This window comes from Crinia signifera, chromosome 9 (assembly GCF_055691185.1).
Source record: "Crinia signifera chromosome 9, ASM5569118v1, whole genome shotgun sequence".
Classification (NCBI taxonomy): domain Eukaryota; kingdom Metazoa; phylum Chordata; class Amphibia; order Anura; family Myobatrachidae; genus Crinia; species Crinia signifera.
In genome coordinates, this window is record NC_139225.1 from 133,539,067 (window position 1) to 133,557,109 (window position 18,043).

Sequence of the window (18,043 nt, forward strand, 5' to 3'; positions counted from 1 at the left end):
GGACAGTGGGAGGGATTAAAAAGACATGCAGCGTTGCGTGTCCACCAGAATCACCCCCCATGTAACATATATGATACCTCCCAACTGTCCCGCTAAACGCGGGAACGTCCCGCTGCGGGGTGGGGGGGGGCAGTTGGGAGTCCCCCCCAATCTGACAGAATAGACGCTGTGCGAATGTGCACAGCGTCTATTCGCGACCGAAAACAAGGGCGCGGTCTACTTTGCATAAGCCGCACCCTCATTTACATACGCCAAGCCCCCTTTTCAAGCGGCCGCGCGAGTGTCCCTATTTTAATATTGCCAAAGTTGGGAGGTATGATATATTGCTGTATGACACTTTACATGTGAAGCACCCAAACATGGAGGTAACCTAACACCCCCCCCCCCCCCCCCCCACACTAGGTGCACATGGTGCATGCTTGCCCACCTGATCCTCTCCATGAGGGAGAAAATGCTCTGCTCCTGGACTTCCCTGGTCATGTAGGATTGCCATCACCTGTGGGGAGCTAGTTATCTGATAAGAAAGGTGTCTGCACAGGTGATGGCAATCCTACATGACCAGGGAAGTCCAGGATCAGAGCATTTTCTCCCTCCTGGAGAGGGTCAGGTAGGCAAGTATGACATCTCTTATATATTTAGCCAGATCTGTCACTCAACCCCTGTGGAGAACGTTCCTGTGTAGGACAGTTTCACTTTCATGTGTCTGACGTTCCACCCCCTTGACATCACCTCCCCCCGTCCAGCCAGGGCTACAGTACACGCCCACCATCCACCATTACTCCACAGCCACCATCCACCATTACTCCTGCACATCCCTACCCTCTGCCGCGACCCCCCTCCCGCGATTCGCGGGACCCCCGCGACCACCCCGGTATCCGGACTATTGTTAGACAGCACTTACATCGACAGCCATTACATCGACACCATTAGTTCGACAGCTCAATAGGTCGACATGGTTTTAGGTCGACATACCATTAGGTCGACATGTCATTAGGTCGACAGCTCATTAGGTCGACAGCTCATTAGGTCGACACTGCCATTAGGTCGTCAGTGTCTATGTCGACAGTCAAAAGGTCGACATGGGTTTTTTCACTGTTTATTGAGCCGACATGTGCCGACAGGCGGTATTTCATGCCCTACTATCCACTAGGGCGTGGTGGGAGAATAAAATAGTGTGCCGAGCGCAGCGAGGCACCGTGCCCGAAGCATAGCGAGCGGCTGCGGTACACTTCAAACTTTGTCCATGTCGACTGTGTCGACATTTCGGGCAAAAAAAAAAAAACAGTGAAAAAACCCATGTCGACCTTTTGACTGTCGACATAGACTCTGTCGACCTAATGGCAGTGTCGACCTAAAAACATGTCGACCTAATGAGCTGTCGACCTAATGAGCTGTCGACTTAATGAGCTGTCGACATAATGACACGTCGACCTAATGGTATGTCGACCTAAAACCATGTCGACCTATTGAGCTGTCGAACTAATGGTGTCGATGTAATGGCTGTCGATGTAAGTGCTGTCTAATATCCGTCCCAGACCCGACCACCCCCTCCCGCGATTCGCTGGACCTCCGCGACCACCCCCTCCCGCGAAACGCGGGCCCCCCGCGACCCTCCCGCAAATCGCGGGACCCCAGCGACCCCTCCCTCCCGCGAGCCCCCTCCCGCGATTCGCAGGACCCCTGCATCCTCCCCTCCCGCGATTCGCCGGACCCCTGCGACCCCCCCTCCCGGCATTAAAAGGGCCCCCCGCGACCCCCCCTCCCGCGATTCACGGCACCCCCCCCCCTACTGTGATTTGCGACCCCCCTCCCGAACCCCCGTAGCGCCCCCTTCCCACGATTTGCGGGCCCTTTTGGCACTTCTCGCGATTTGCGACCGCCCCCTAATTCACACATTCGGGGACCCCACCTCCCGCGATTCATGCCCCCCTCACGCAATTCACGGCACCCCCCACACCCCCCTTCCTGCGATTCGCAACCCCCCACGACCCCCCTCTCGCGATTCATGCCCCCTCCCGCGATTCACGGACCCCCGCACCACCCCCCTGCGCCCACCCTCCCTTGATTCACGCCCCCCTCATGCAATTCACGGCAACCCCCCACACCCCCCCTCCTGAGATTCGCAGCCCCCCCACGACCCCCCCCTCCTGCGATTCATGACCCCTCCCGTGATTCACGGACCCCCGCACCACCCCCCCTTGACTCACGGCACCCAACGCGCCCCTCCCGCAATTCACGGACCTCCGCAACCCCCCCTCTCGCAATTCACTAACCCCGACAACCCCCCTCCCGCAATTTGCGGACCCCCTTCCCACGATTCAAGCCCCCCCACGCCCCTGCCCACGATTTGCGGACCCCCGCCCCCTCCCACTAACCGCGGATCCCCACACACCACCCCCCCTCCCGCAATTTGCAGACCCCCCAGACCCCCTTCCGGCAATTCCACCCCCCAGCGGACCACCTCGGCCCTCGCTCCCGCATTTCACGTACTCCCGTGACAATGGGGGATCCTGTACCACCACAAGCAGGTACCGCCCCTAGGTGGGAAATCCGGCCCTGGCTGCCGCACTGCAGGTTTCCCCACTGCCCTCTGCACCAGCGCCACAACTTTTATCAATGTCTTGCCCACATACCACTATTATACAGCCTCCTGCTCTCATGCACGCTCACTCCCTCCCAGTGGGAGGAGACGCTCACCCACTGCCGGGAGCTGCATACTGTCCCCCACCCTCCTCCAGTTCTAGGGATGCCCATCGACCATCAATGATTTTCAAATAATCAATGGTTTATGGCCGATGTTGAATACTTTTGCCATCAATGTGGGAGGACACTGCCCTGCCTCCTGTTCTCCTGCCCCGTAACTTCCGCCAGTGGAGACCCCCTCACCCTGTGTTGCCCACATTCCCCTATCATGCTTTACCGCCCAGCCTCCTGCTTTCATGCACCCTAACTCCCACCCAGTCGGAGGAGACACTGACTCCTGTATTTCTGTGCTGCCACGCTGGACCCTCACCCACTGGCAGAAGCTCCACAGTGTCCACCACCCTCTTTAGTCCCCCGTATGCCCACACACCCCTATCACTACCCAGCTTCCTGCTCTCCTGAACCGTAACTTCCACCACTGGGTAATCGCAGACGCTGTGTTGCCCACATACCCCTATCATGCCTCATATCCCAGCCTCCTGCTCTCATGCACCCTAACTCCCACCCAGTAGGAGGAGACACTGACTCAGGGCCACCGTCCGGTACTCCTGTGCTGCCACGCTGGACCCTCACCCACTGCCAGAAGCTGCAATACAGGGCATCTTTCATACAATTCTAACCATATTTCTCACAATACAAATGTTCACAAATTAAGGGGCATAGCCCCTTACGCCGGTGTGAAGAGCGCCCGTAGGGCGCGATGAATCACCTAGTGGTGTAATCTGTAATACCCATGGCCAAACCTTTTCAAATAGTCTTATTTCTTTATTATTGTTTTTTTCAGAGGTATCTGTAGACATTGAATGGCTCATGTTATAATGATAGCGGGGGGGGGGGGGAATTACTGCCGGAATCCTGACCACGGCAATGCCGGCAAGGGGGTCCGTGGATCGCATCCCCCTCCCCCCCCTTGCAGGCTCACTATGCTCAGCACACAATTTTATTCTCCCTCTATGGGTGTCGTGGACACCCATAGAGGGACAAAGTGCCAGCATTGCGGCGGTCGGGATTCCGGCGTTGGTATTTCAACCGCCGGGATTCCAACCGCCGGCATATTGACCGCATCCCGTGTGATTACAGGTATGTTTCAGTCATGCATGATTACAGGTATGTTTCAGCACATGCGTGATTACAGGTATGTTTCAGCACATGCGTGATTACAGGTATGTTTCAGCACATGTGTGATTACAGGTGTGTTTCAGTACATGTGTGATTACAGGTGTGTCCCCTTGTTTCACTGACTACTTTGAACAATAAGGGATAATTTGACTCATAATGAAAAGAGGTGATTTTGCCCTTAGCAACCAATCAGATTGTGTCTACCACATACTTGCCTACCTGACCCTCTCCATGAGGGAGAAAATGCTCTGTTCCTGGACTTCCCTGGTAATGTATGATTGCCATCACCTGTGGTGACACCTTTCTTATCAATTACCTAGCTCCCCACAGGTGCTGGCAATCATACATTACCAGGGAAGTCCAGGAACAGAGCATTTTCTCCCTCATGGAGAGGGTCAGCTAGGCAAGTAGGGTCTACCACTGGGGTAGCCAACCCTAGTCCTCGAGAGCTACCAACAGTGCATGTTTTGCAGGTCTCCTCACAAAATCACAAGTGAGCTAATTAGCTCCATCTGTGGATCTTTTAAAATGTGTCAGTGATTAATGAGTGCAGCTGTGCAGCAGCTAGGTTGTCTGGAAAATGTGCACTGTTGGTAGCTCTCAAGGGCTAGGGTTGGCTACCACATTTCTCTTGCATCTTAGAAAATGATAGACAGAATCTAATTGGTTGCTATGGGAGACATCTCCTCTGTTCATTGTACGAAGCTTTAGTAAATTTACCCCTAAGATTCAGGGTTCTCCAAATGAAGATGACCTTTGGCGTGTCACATGGAATAGTTCTATACATCGGTCATACATACCTCCCAACATGACCCTCTCCAGAAGGGACAGAATGCTCCATTTCTGGACTTTCCTCTTAATCAATGATTGCTATCACCCGTTTTAAACAGGTTAATTGAGAAGAAAGGTGCTGCAACACAGGCGATGGCAATCATACATTAAGAGAGAAGTCCAGAAGCAGAGTGAGGTGTCCCTCCCCTTAGTTCTAAATAGAAAAGGTCGACATGAAAACAGGTTTTCACATATTCTTTGTGATTGTCAACTTACGTCGACATGGACACAGTATCGGTTTGTGTATGTCCACGTGGATAGTTAAGTATGAAAAATATACCTGTTCTGAAAAAAATGTGAAAAACTCATGTTGTCCTTTTCTATGTTGACCTGTTGCTTCTGTCAACCTTTTGTCCCTGTGGCCTATCAACCAATAATGATCGGCCGCATACCTTCTGCACTTCACAAGGACGAAAATATGTCTCCCAAGATCACCTCGATGCTCTGGGAGGCAATGGAGTCATCTGCCGCCGGGGTCCTGATCCGAATGGGGCACCTCTCCTCCCCTGCCAGTTTTTAATCAATTAATTGAAAGCCATCGATATTGCTTCTGTGGCTGACCCCTCCTCCTAACATCATTTTTGCAAGTGTCGCACCCATGACGTGTTGTACTGGGGACAGACACCTTACTGTTTGAGCTATTTGGGGGGCACCAATAGTTATCTCCGGGCAACTGGGACAAACTTACGCCACTGCTTCGATGTACTAATCCAGAGTACAGGTATGGGCTCACCATGTACGCCAGGCTGTATCATCGGAACCTCATCCTGGCACTCTGGTTGGGTGGTTTGCTGGTTATGAAGGTCTCTGTCTTCTTTTTACGTGTTGTATGTAAAACATGCAGATAACATCTCATATCAGACAATAAACACCACACCTTTTTTTTTTTCAAAATAAATAATTATATTGATAAAGTTATAGCTTTTCTTGCATTAATATGACATGCTGAGAACCTTTCTGTGTCAGCACAGGCAGACTCAGAGAGACAGGGAGGTACAAACAGTGGGAGTTAGGGAACGGGGAAGGTGGAAGAATATGATGTGACGACGTCAAACATAGACAGAGGGGTTAGAACGAGAGAGGGACAGCAGGAGAATTAAGTGGTCACTGCAAACAGTTCACTAGGTTTTCCATTTTCCAGCGGAGTTCTAAAGAATTGTTCATCAATGGTAGAACTTTGCGCCTTCAGTGTTAAAGCATTGGTGACATAAAATCCTTAAGTAAGTGCGCACATGTATATTTAAGTGCTTCTGGTGCCTTCCCAACAAGGATAGTGCATATATACACTTGTGTAGTAAATGGTGTTCTACTGCCACCATGTGGTTAAAAAGTATAGATAAAAAATAATGAGTGACATAAATACCAAAGGCACCCAGTAGAATAGGGAGATAGACTTTTGCACTCACTTCTTTTGTTTAGGGTTATTTTCAGCTGGTTCCTCCAAAGTTGAACCTTAAACCCCCTCCCCAAAAAAATAGGGGAGACTAGATAGTGCAGTATCCTTTGTAAAAATTTTAATATAACACACATAAAAAGTATGTTCTCCTGTGTTCGAGGACATAGGTTATCAAATAAATAATGTACGAAGAACAATCCATATGATTTTTTTTTTATTGGATATGATTTTCCAATGGAGGTAGAGGAAAATGGTGACCCCCTCCTCCATGAATTGACAGGTGATACAGCAAGATCTTCTACATTTACAGCATCCTAGTTGATCTGTTGTTGAACCGATTATTTTTTGAGGGTCAGTAATAGTTTCTGAGAAATTACTTGGAGCTAGTGTATTCTTCAGGGTAAGGTTCTTCTTGAAAATTACATTTGGTGTTTTTCCCAGTGATTTGGTTAGGATAGTATTCTGTAGTTCATATTGACAATTTATTTGAGTTCTAATGAATATATGTATTATATTTGGCTACAAAGGTGGGGGAATAGTCATGTAATTGTACCTGGCTCTTCCCTGTTTCTTTTTTTGCTGTTCAGCAGAGATGAGCGATCAGTATCTAGTGCCTGTGTGTTATCATTCTCAATTACGTTATCGGGATAGCCTAATTCTAAAAAGTCATTGGAGAGATCTTGAGCCTCTTTCTGATATTCTGAGACATCTGAACAGTTTAGTCTTACCCTTAAAAATTAGGGATGGCCATCGACCATCGATGATTCGAAATCATCAATGGTTCATGGCCGATGTCAAATACTTTTGCCATCGATGGGGGAGTACCAGATGGTTTCCCTCCATCTATGGAATAGCAAAACGATGTTTTGCTGTTTTTTTTTTCAAAAGTGCTGGGACACGGAGCATAGCTCCGCCCCTGACACCCGCGAAGCCCCGCCCCCGTGTTTTGATTGGCCCAGAGGCCAATCACTTAAACACAATGGATGACCATCGATATGTAAAAATATCGATGGTCATCCATTGCATAGTTAAGCACTATCGATGGCCAGTTGCCGAATTGCCATCGATGGCAATGGCAACAATGGCCATCGATGGTGGCAACTTTGGTCATTTAGAAAGCTATTACAGTCAACCTCTGTACGATAGGTGGATGTATGTATGTTGTTCTCTCTGACGGAGATAGCGATATCCAAGAACGTCACATCAGACTGCTGTACTGTGCTCGTAAAACTAAAACCAAATGTGTTGTTATTAAGATGGGAAACAAATTCATGTGCTAGTTCGTGGGCCCCTCCAAATGAAAAACATATAGTCGATGCATCGACCATAATGCACCAGGTTCGCCTTATATGGACCGCTCCAGATGTACTTTTCTATGAAGCGGCCCATAAATAAGTTTGCAAAGCTCGGGGCAAACCTGGTGCCCATCGCGGTCCCAAGCGTCTGTAAATAATAACACCCATCACATGTGTTTATCTTATCTCACTATTACTAGGTGGCTTCTGTATATATGTCACTCAGTATTTTTTATGTATAGATTTTAACCATATGGTGGCAGTAGAGCACCATTTACTATACACACACACAATACCTGCACAAAGTCACTTTATATAAAAGTGCACGTATTGACAACTTATTTTTTATACATAACACATTGCTTCACGAGTGTTCCAATTGATGACCCTGGAGACCACCAGGAGGAAGTATCAAGCCAGAGATACTGTTATATTCTGAGACACATCGCTCATTTGGTACACTTACTTAAGGATTTTATGTCACCTATGCTTTAACACTGAAGGCACAAAGTTCTACCATTGATGAACAAACCAAGTATTTTCCAATTAGCAATACCATATATATATAAATGTACTAGTAAGCCCGCTTGAAACAAAAGCTTCGAAAGCTAGTCGGCTACCTTCTGTGTTTGTGTATGTGTGAGAAAGAGATGTAGTTTCACTCTCTGCCAGCAGATGGCAGTGTTTCTGATACTCACGGACACTAGACATATATATATATATATATATATATATATATATATATATATATAGATGATTTTTGCATTTTTACAATATTATTGGTTGTATCTTACAGATTGGAACTGCACAGCCAAGTTTGGGGGTTTCAGTCCCTTTGGGCAATCTGGGTTATGCCTCGTACAAGTATCACTCAGCTGCTTTGGGGAGGGCTTAGCAGCAAATTGTAGTAAAAGAATTTTATAAATCAGTCTTATTGCCAAATTTTCTTACATAGACCCTTAAGAGACCTTAAGAGACAGAGGAGGAAAAGAGAAGATATAGATGAGACAAAATAAGAGAGACAAGAAAACCTAGAGATAGTGGAGACACACAGAGAGAATATTAGAAGACCCAAGAAACATAAGGGAATATAAAGGGCCAGATAACCCACCTAACAGAAGACAGGAAGGAACATGTGTAAAGCAGGCATGGCCAAACAATGACCCTCCAACTGCTGTGAAGTCCCATCATGCCTTGCCAGTTTTGCTATTAGGGAATGCTAAAACTATGGCATTCTGGGATGTGTAGTTTCACAACAGCTGGAGGGCCACAGTCTAGCCATGCCTGGTGTAAAGAGATGGAAAGAGAGACAGGGAGGGCAGAGAGAATGATACCAGTGAGTGACAGAGGCAGAACAAGACTAGGAGGCGGGATACATGGCAGGAGCAGGATGCTCGGGAAGACAAAGAGGGAACAGAAATCAGCGACTGGGATGAGACAGAGTGGAATGGACAGATACACGGACTAATACACTAGAGGTTGTAGCCAGCATTACATATAAAACAGCCACGTGGGGGCACTACTATTTCTACGGGCAGTTTTATCTCCTCTCAAAGTCTGCAGTGCCCTCATCTGGCATAAGATTTGGGTCAGAAATGCCCCAATGTTTTTTGTTTTTTTGGTAAGCTTATAAACAGGAAATATTCATTAGTTTTCAATCTGCCACACATTGCAGAGTGGGAGCCGGTCCTTCTGGTGTGCTTATCAAAGTCTGCAAAGTAATGCGCACGTACAGCCCTGTGTCCCCCGATAACCCCAATGTCCGCTGGTCAGTGGACCACCGCATTTTGTGCCTCTGTAGATAATCACCGTGAGGTGCCTGCAGGGGAGTCTGAATGGAGCATGGGTAAAGATGGTTTCTGAAAAAAGTCAAAGCAGCCCCACCATGTTCCCATTGCAGCCTGTCTCCTGTACATTGGTTGGCCTTCAGCTTGGACACAACCAATGACAATGTCCAGTCTGAGATCGTCCAGAAGATCTGCAGGTTCTAAAGGTCTCCTCAGAGTCCAATGTAGTAAATGTGCAACAAAGACGGACGATCCAAGAAATCCTTCTCTGCTGTTTAACGTGTTATAAATGGACCTGGGAGACAAACAGGTGGCTCATGGAGTCATGGACTTGTAGCGTTAGACTTGTAGACCTTTCCATTGTAATCTTGGTAGGTAGGCCTGGATGGTGTAACGTGTTTCCACAATGAATGCTCCAGTGGTCATTGAGCTTATCAGTAATTCCATAACACATAGCTCTGCTTGCACACAGGTGGATCACTGCAGGGTAGCGTGTTTGACATTTTGACTTGCTGGCATAATTAGAACGAAGCACCTTCTCTTTTGTTTTGTAATCAGAGTTCCCAGGGAAAGTAACAGTCCTGGCAGTATGGACAGGAACTCACGGTGACCCATCTCAGAAGATAACCCTACAGTCACCAAGCTGGACATTAATGGGCGGTAACAATGGCTGACTTTTGTGCTGTTATACTCTACACAGAATCTGTCCCCCCCCCGCCCGCCCTCCCCCTCCCCTGCCTGGGCATTGTAATGCAGGAGCCGGTGACCCCCAAGTTGTAGACCAAAAGAAAGGGAGCTGGCAAATGGCTTTATCCTGATTGGCTTGGCGATCCCAGGGCTCCAAAAATGACTGACAGTAGAGCAGAACACCAGTGTGATATTACTGATGGACCACATCAAAGGGCAGTGGAAGCTGACATTGGTAGGTTCAGTAATGCCATTGGTCAGTGGCTAATGTCTACAGTACAAGAAAGACTTCATATACAATGTCACTTATACAGCATCGGTCAGGTCCATCACTGCTACTGGGAGACGGTAATTGTGAGAAGACAAGTACATATATTGTTTAATGGGGCCTATTCCTGTCTCCACAGGGTAAGTGATGTCTACCAAAGGGAGATACCAGCATGGAGTCCGGACCTTCCATTGCAGGTTGAGAAACTGAAATTAATTGATTTCAAATCAAACTTTGTAACATGGAGTAGCCTTCTTTTTTGTTCTATAATGTTCTCCTCTGAAATCCATTGCTGGACATCCAGACTGATAACAAAGGGAAACCCTTATCATCTGACAGAAACGGTCTGATTGGGATGTAGCCAGAAGATTGCTGTTGATATTCGTAATGTCTATACCACAATGTCTACAGTTATGATGTCAAAATTGTATTTACAGGCAACAAATCAGCATGGTCAGAGTGTCGACGTGAAATTCCAATATTGCCAAAATGGCGACATTAGAGCTGTGGGCATGAGGATTAGGCTGCGGGGGGAGGGTGTGTGTGTGTGGGGGGGGGGGTTTAGACTGCAAGGGGGGGTTTAGGGTTATGCTGTGGGCAGGAGCTGTATAAGCGTATGGGGGCCTTTCGGCTGTGTAGGAAGGATAGAATCAAGCACTAGAGGAAAGGTTAGGTTAGACTGTAAGTAGAAAGATTAGGCTGCGGGCTGGGGGAGGTTAGTGTTATGGCCCACATACACATAGCCAAAGATACCTGTGATACCTCAAAAATTCCCCCTGATCCTTTTGCAAATGATGTATCGTATGCCATGCCATTTAATGCCCCAGGATACAACAAATCCTTGTGGCAGCCATGACGATCTCCAGCTGCCACACGGATGCACGTGGGACCGCACGTTGGATCGGATTCGGAAGTAGATGTCATGTGATATGACACTTTTCACATGATTTATGGGTCTGATGGGTCCAAATCCTGTGAAAAAGGGTCACATGATACTAGTGTATGGAGGCTTTAGGCTGCAGGGAGTAAGTTATGATTAGGTATTGGAGGGAAGTTTAGGGTTAGGCTGTGGGGGGGGGGGGGGGGGGGTTTAGTGTTAAGGGCCCCATACATCAGCAATTAATTGTGACAATTTTCAGATATGGAGATGATTGGCACAATTAATTTTAGATGTGTGGGCTCCCCCTTTTGGCAATCCCAATCAAAATCGCCAATCGATTGCTTAATCAGGTTTTTAAACATGTTTAATAATCTGGTATTATCTGCGGATATTTTTTTATATGTGTGGGCATTCCCAATTCGTCTTCTTCATCTATTTACATTATGAACAGCAATCGATTGGGCAATTTCCAGATATGAAGATGCAATCTTTAGATGGAAAAATCTGCCGATCACTGAAATAAATCTGTAATGTGTGGGCAAAGTCAGATAGATTGTAAAATCCAATAATCTGGCCAAAAAATCCCTGGATCTGGAAATCCATTAATTGGGATTGCTGATGTATGGGCCCATTAGGCTGCAGCTGGGGGGCGGTTCGGGTTAGGCTGCAGGGGAAAGGTTAGGGTAGTCATTAGAGGGAAAGTAAGGGTTAGGCTGTGGGCTGCAGGATTAAGCTCAATGGGCAAGGGTAGGATAAAGCGCTAAAGGGAAGGTTAGGGTTGGAAATTAGGGATAGGGGAGAAATACTGGCTGGAATACCGTCTGATCACAGCTCTGACCTGGAAGTCACAGCAAAATAACCATCAGAAGCCATTATGACATTATGTCGACACAATTAATGTTGATATTATCATGTCAACGTGATGACTATTGTCATATCATACCACACACTGTTGACCCGGACCAATATGGGCTAATCACTGTGGAGTTTGTATGTTCTCTCTACATTTGCATGGGTTCTCTCAAGGTACTCCACTTAAATTCCAGAGTCTACAAATATTTGGGCAGGCCGCTGCCACAAATGGACCATAGCATGTGATCACTTGTGTGGTAAAGGACGTATTATGTAATAAACCAAAGAGAGAGTGATAAAGTGGTCTGAGGTAAAGTAGCAGCCAATCAGCTCCTATATTACAAGCTATGATTGAAAAATGACAAGAGCTGATTGGCTGGAACTTTATCGCCATCTACTTTATCTCTATGCAAGGCTTAATATGAAGTCACTCCAAAGTGATGCACCTTCACTCATTTTGGGCCAGATGTACTAAGCTTTAAAAAAGTGATAAAATGGAGAGTGATAAACCACCAGCCAATCAGATCCTAACTGACATGTCACAAGCTGTGTTTGAAAAATGAAAGTTGCAAGCTGATTGGTTGGTGATTTATCACTCTCTAGATTATCGAGGCTTAGCGCATCCCGCCCTTCACCTCACGCCTCATAGAATTGCACAGGGAAATGCACAAAGTTGCAATGTGAGCAGCCGCACTTCAATGAAAATTGAATCTTTACCTTAAGATTCTGTGGGGACAGGAACTGATAATGTGAATTACTAAATAATATCGCCACTGCGTAATACGGCGGCGCTGATAAACCAATAATAAATAATAATACATTGACTGATTTTGTGGCGGATTTCAGGATGTTAGCGTGCCTGTCCTCTGCTGTGTAATCCATCACAAGCTGACTGAAATGCATCTAACTGACCACGTTCTAATAGTAGTGACTTTTAAAGGAGGCTGAATTTAAAAAAAATTGCAGACCGCTAGTATGCACCAAACTGGCCCTGGCTTGTATTTTACAAAATCGCTCTCAAAGATATTAACTGCAAACCACTGCGCACAAATTCAATGAAGCAAATGTGTGACTGAACCTGCGACGGACTTGGGTTGAGGGTGACCCATTTCTCTGTCTGATGGAGGAGGGAATTCCTTTGTATTGGGGGCAATTGCAGAGTGGGTGAGGGAACGGGAACAGTAGTTTCTCCACAATCTGCTGCCTTGCTGAACACTGTCATTATAACGTTACACAAGATATGGCCCCTTTCTCCATAGCTGAGCAGGATAGCGGCACGTACAGAAATATGCCTCAGCATACAGTAATACACAACCTGATGATCAGTACCATTCTATGTCATGTGAGATATGTTCTCCACTACATGCTGAGAATGGTACTTGGAGGCTGACATCGCGTGAACTTGCACCTGTGCTGCTATAGTGTGTCCCAGACAAATATCTATTGCTTCCTGCTTACTTATCTGTTGCTGTAAAGACTACAGTGTTAATCATAATCAAGAGGTCTTATATGGGAGATATTATCTATACACCTATAGAAAGCTGAGGTATCCTCAGGGCAGCTGAGAGGAATGTCGGGCCCGGTAAAATTTTGGGGGCATGGCTTAATTGCTGGAGGCCACTCCCCCAAAATGTTTAGTGATAGATGAATCAACACTCTAAAGTTTAGATGGGGGGGTGTTATTCCATAGCAGTAGCAGCACACACCTACAGCATGTGCTGTGCTGACAGCAGGCTCAGCATGACCTGCTGTAGAGGTGTGTGCTGCTGCCCGGAAGGGACTGAGGGGGGTCGGACCAGGGCCCTCGCTGGGCCCCTCTAGCAGGCCCTGGTGAATAGTGCCACCCCACCCCCTCTCGGCAGCCATGGGTATCCTGTGGGATGAGCCCGGCTTATCTATGCACAAGGTAATGACCTCAAGGAGGCATGAGACACAACTTGCCTCTTACCTCAGTGTTATTATTCATTCCTTGTGAATAAATAAATAGGGCATGGATCTTAGGTTAGATAGTGTCTACAGGCAGGTCGACAGTCAACGGTTCAATACTAAAAAGTCAACATGCACAAGGGGCGACAGTGACAGAAGGTCAATATGGTTGAAAAATGAAAAGGTTGACGTGAGTTTTATTTTTTTTGTGTGTCAATGTCAACACCTGAGCACGTGGTTCTCCGTGCGGGCCACTTTACCGTTCCCAATCGAAAGCCACGTGGATGTTGAAGTATGTAAAAGTATGTAAAACTCCAAAAATTAAAATAATCGTGAAAAACGCATGTCGACCTTTTCACCTGCCGACCATTGCCATGCCAACCTTTGCTTGTGCAGAACTTTTGTCAAGGTTGGCCAGTGCCTGATTAACCAATCGGCTGAGTAGGCTGCAGCCTATGGCGCCAGTACTGTGGGTGGGGGATGGGCGCCTTACAGGTGACAGCTGAGGAATATAATGAAGGCCTAATTTATTCCGTGCTTGTTAGCTGTCACCCGTCCTGATGTACTGTGGGGGGGGGGGGGATAAAGTTATTAAGGTGACTGCCAGATGGCTGTGCCAATGTAACGTACTGATGGAACCATTACATTATGTACATTGTGCTACAGCGCCAGCCGGGCAGCCTAAAGCCAAAGTCTCCTTCACACACTACAAGCATTTGTATACCCTTCAATACATGCACATGGGCAGTATGACTGGTGGGTCCCTGAGCGCCCATACACATGTGTTTCGCCGCATTACAAGGGGAGCTACATGGGTATTAGCCTAGGGCACCTGGAACCTTTAATCAGGCCCTGATGTCAACCTTGTACATGTCCCCTTTTGATGTTGACCTATTGACTGTTGACCCTATCCATCATTGTCCTATACTCCTGATCTCTCAAAAATGGCAGCCATCCCTGTGTATAGGTGACCGGTTCACTCCAGCTCTGACTGAGCAGCCAACAACTAATAGAACGGATACAAGAAGTACTTTGCTGTAATGGGACAGATGATTTCACCTCCACCCCAAGCAGTGACTTGTTTATCTACGGCTAGGTGCGGATTAGGCATAACAGCGGTACTCACGCGTTTCTCCATGCAGTCCTGTTTATATCAATCTAACTTGCCATAACGGGCAATTTTTCCATTCCCTACCCCCTTTTTTGTTTGCGAAATTGTGCTACTGGACCCAAGTCTACGTGGCGTGGTGGAGGGATAATACCCAGATGGAAAAAATGTACAAAAATAAATAAATTATCCCCCTATTATTATTTTTTGTCCTTGACTCCACCCCTTATGGAACATCTCACAAACTCTGTGAGTGGCAGCCCATGGAATGTTTGAGTTCTTGTTGGGAGCCCCTCGTCGCATCCTCAGGGCCCACTCAGAAGCCCTTGATATGGCAGTAGGCTTCCAGGCTAGAAAACAAGATGTAGAGAAGCCACAGACCGACGAAGAGCATGGAAGTGAGGGTCTTGGAGAGGCGACTGCCTCCGAGCTCACCTCCTATATGGGGTCTACGGCGGTACAAGAGGACACCGATACTGATGAATGCAAAGATGGTGAAGAGGGTAACTGAGAAGGCCAAGTTGCCGGTATCCACCACAAAGTCTTTCCCTTGGATGGCCCAGTAGATTGCGGCCACAGACCAGGCCACCCCAATACCCAAGAAGACATTCACGGCGTTGCTGCCCGTCACGTTTCCGATGCACGCGTCTGCGTATTGGTCCTGCGTTGCAGCCACCTTGCTGGCAAACGTGTCTGCAAAGGGAAGAATAAAGGCCAATTTAGGGTCATTACCTTGTGGACATAACTTTGTTTGGTCTTCTATAAAACCCATTTACATACGTCTCTAAACATTACACCCTCTACTAGGTAACACCGCCTCCCTTGCCGGCTCATTCTGTATTTATACTGCTTTTACGGCAAAAACTCCTTTCCACTGTTGCTTATGAGACCTGACATTGACTTAAGTTTGAGGATTTTTGGTAAACTGGTTCCAGATTGTCAAACCTATATAACAGGACCCTTGTTCTGTCACAGGGGAGTGGCCGCCTTACCTGGGATGGATGTGCCCAATGCCACAAACACCACCGCAGTGACCGAGTCCTTCAGACCGACGGTGCAGCCGAAATGTGAGGCCAGGTCCCCTATGACTGCAGTCAGAAAGCCCACAATGATAATGCACACAAAGAAACAGGCCCAGCCATTCCAATATTCTGTGGGGGGTACAAAGGCGAACAGGACTTTCCAGAACACTGTGAGGAAGTGCATGACGTAGTCAAAACAGGAAGGGAGTTTTTCTTCTCTTCCATCATCTTCCTCTTCTTCGTCACCTGGGGGGGAGGTCAGATCGGAGTGATATCAGTCATGTACACAAACATCTTTCACTTGTAACATATACGGGGTGGGTAGGATATAGACAGCTATGTGATCCTACCTGTGTATAACATACACAGCTATCTCTCTGTGATCCTCCCTGTATATAACATACACGGCTATCTCACTGTGATCCTACCTGTATATAACATACACGGCTGTCTCACTGTGATCCTCCCTGTGTATATCATACACGGCTGTCTCTTTGTGATCCTCCCTGTGTATAACATACACGGCTATCATCTCACTGTGATCCTCCCTGTATATAACATACACGGCTATCTCTCTGTGATCCTCCCTGTATATAACATACACGGCTATCTTACTGTGATCCTCCCTGTATATAACATACATGACTATCTTACTCTGATCCTCCCTGTGTATAACATACATGGCTGTCTCTCTGTGATCCTCCCTGTGTATAACATACACGGCTATCATCTCACTGTGATCCTCCCTGTGTATAACATACACGGCTATCATCTCACTGTGATCCTCCCTGTATATAACATACACGGCTATCTCACTGTGATCCTCCCTGTATATAACATACACGGCTATCATCTCACTGTGATCCTCCCTGTGTATAACATACACGGCTATCTCTCTGTGATCCTCCCTGTATATAACATACACAGCTATCTCACTCTGATCCTCCCTGTATATAACATACACGGCTATCTCAGATCCTCCCTGTGTATAATGTACACAGCTATCTCTCTGTGATCCTCCCTGTGTATAACATACACGGCTATCTCTCTGTGATCCTCCCTGTGTATAACATGCACGGCTATCTCTCTGTGATCCTCCCTGTGTATAACATACACGGCTATCTCTCTGTGATCCTCCCTGTGTATATCATACACGGCTATCTCACTGTGATCCTCCCTGTATATAACATACACAGCTATCTCACTGTGATCCTCCCTGTATATAATATACACAGCAATCTCACTCTGATCCTCCCTGTATATAACATACATGGCTGTCTCTCTGTGATCCTACCTGTGTATAACATACACAGCTATCTCACTGTGATCCTCCCTGTATATAACATACACCGCTATCTAACTCTGATCCTCCCTGTATATAACATACCCCGCTATCTTACTGTGATCCTCCCTGTATATAACATACACGGCTATCTCACTCTGATCCTCCCTGTATATAACATAAACAGCTATCTCACTCTGATCCTCCCTGTATATAACATAAACAGCTATCTCACTCTGATCCTCCCTGTGTATAACATACATGGCTATCTCACTGTGATCCTCCCTTTATATAACATACACAGCTGTGTAGAGTAGAGGGACGCTTCCATTTCCTGACACAAGATGGCAGTAGATGCTTTGTTTTCTCTAACCTCACTTTTTTATTACATGGCAGCAAGCAAACCGTGCCATCTGCCAATGTTATTACACAAGGGGAACCAGGCTCACCTGCGCTGACAGTAATAGCTTCCATGAACTGCTCTCTCCAGGAGTGGGTGCCAATCACCAGTGCCAGGTTGGTCTTCTTTATAAGTTTGTCCACTGTGCTCTGTGGTGAGAGAACAGCTTCATCAATACGTCTGCCTACAAGATACTCAAATCATTTCACTCTCTTAATTCAACTGAAGAAACATTATCAATTCAGCTAGGAAAACGCTCATCTGGTTACAACACCGGGGAAACTATGGGGGAGATGTACTATAAGCCTTGGAGAGAGATAAAGTGGATGGAGTAAAAATTACCAGCCAATCAGTTTCTAACTGTCATTTTTCAAGAAAAGCCTGTGTAATGTCAGTTAAGAGTGGAGTCACTGGCAATTTATATATATATATATATAAATATATATATATATATATACATATATACATACACACACACACACTTTAT

General features: G+C 46.8%; 1 protein-coding gene across 3 annotated transcripts in view; it reads right to left on the reverse strand.

Annotated features, from left to right (window-relative positions):
* Positions 1 to 10,665: 10,665 nt before the first annotated feature.
* Positions 10,666 to 18,043, reverse strand: part of SLC8A2 (solute carrier family 8 member A2) — a 114,044-nt gene continuing 106,666 nt past the window's right edge. For all 3 annotated transcript variants that reach the window (XM_083159867.1, XM_083159866.1, XM_083159868.1), the window contains exons 6-8: positions 17,606 to 17,705; positions 15,845 to 16,120; positions 10,666 to 15,545 (exon numbers count right to left, since the gene is read on the reverse strand). In XM_083159867.1, coding sequence (XP_083015993.1) covers positions 15,169 to 15,545; positions 15,845 to 16,120; positions 17,606 to 17,705 — 753 coding nt within the window. In that variant the 3' untranslated portion in view covers positions 10,666 to 15,168. The remainder of the gene's footprint in view (positions 15,546 to 15,844; positions 16,121 to 17,605; positions 17,706 to 18,043) is intronic.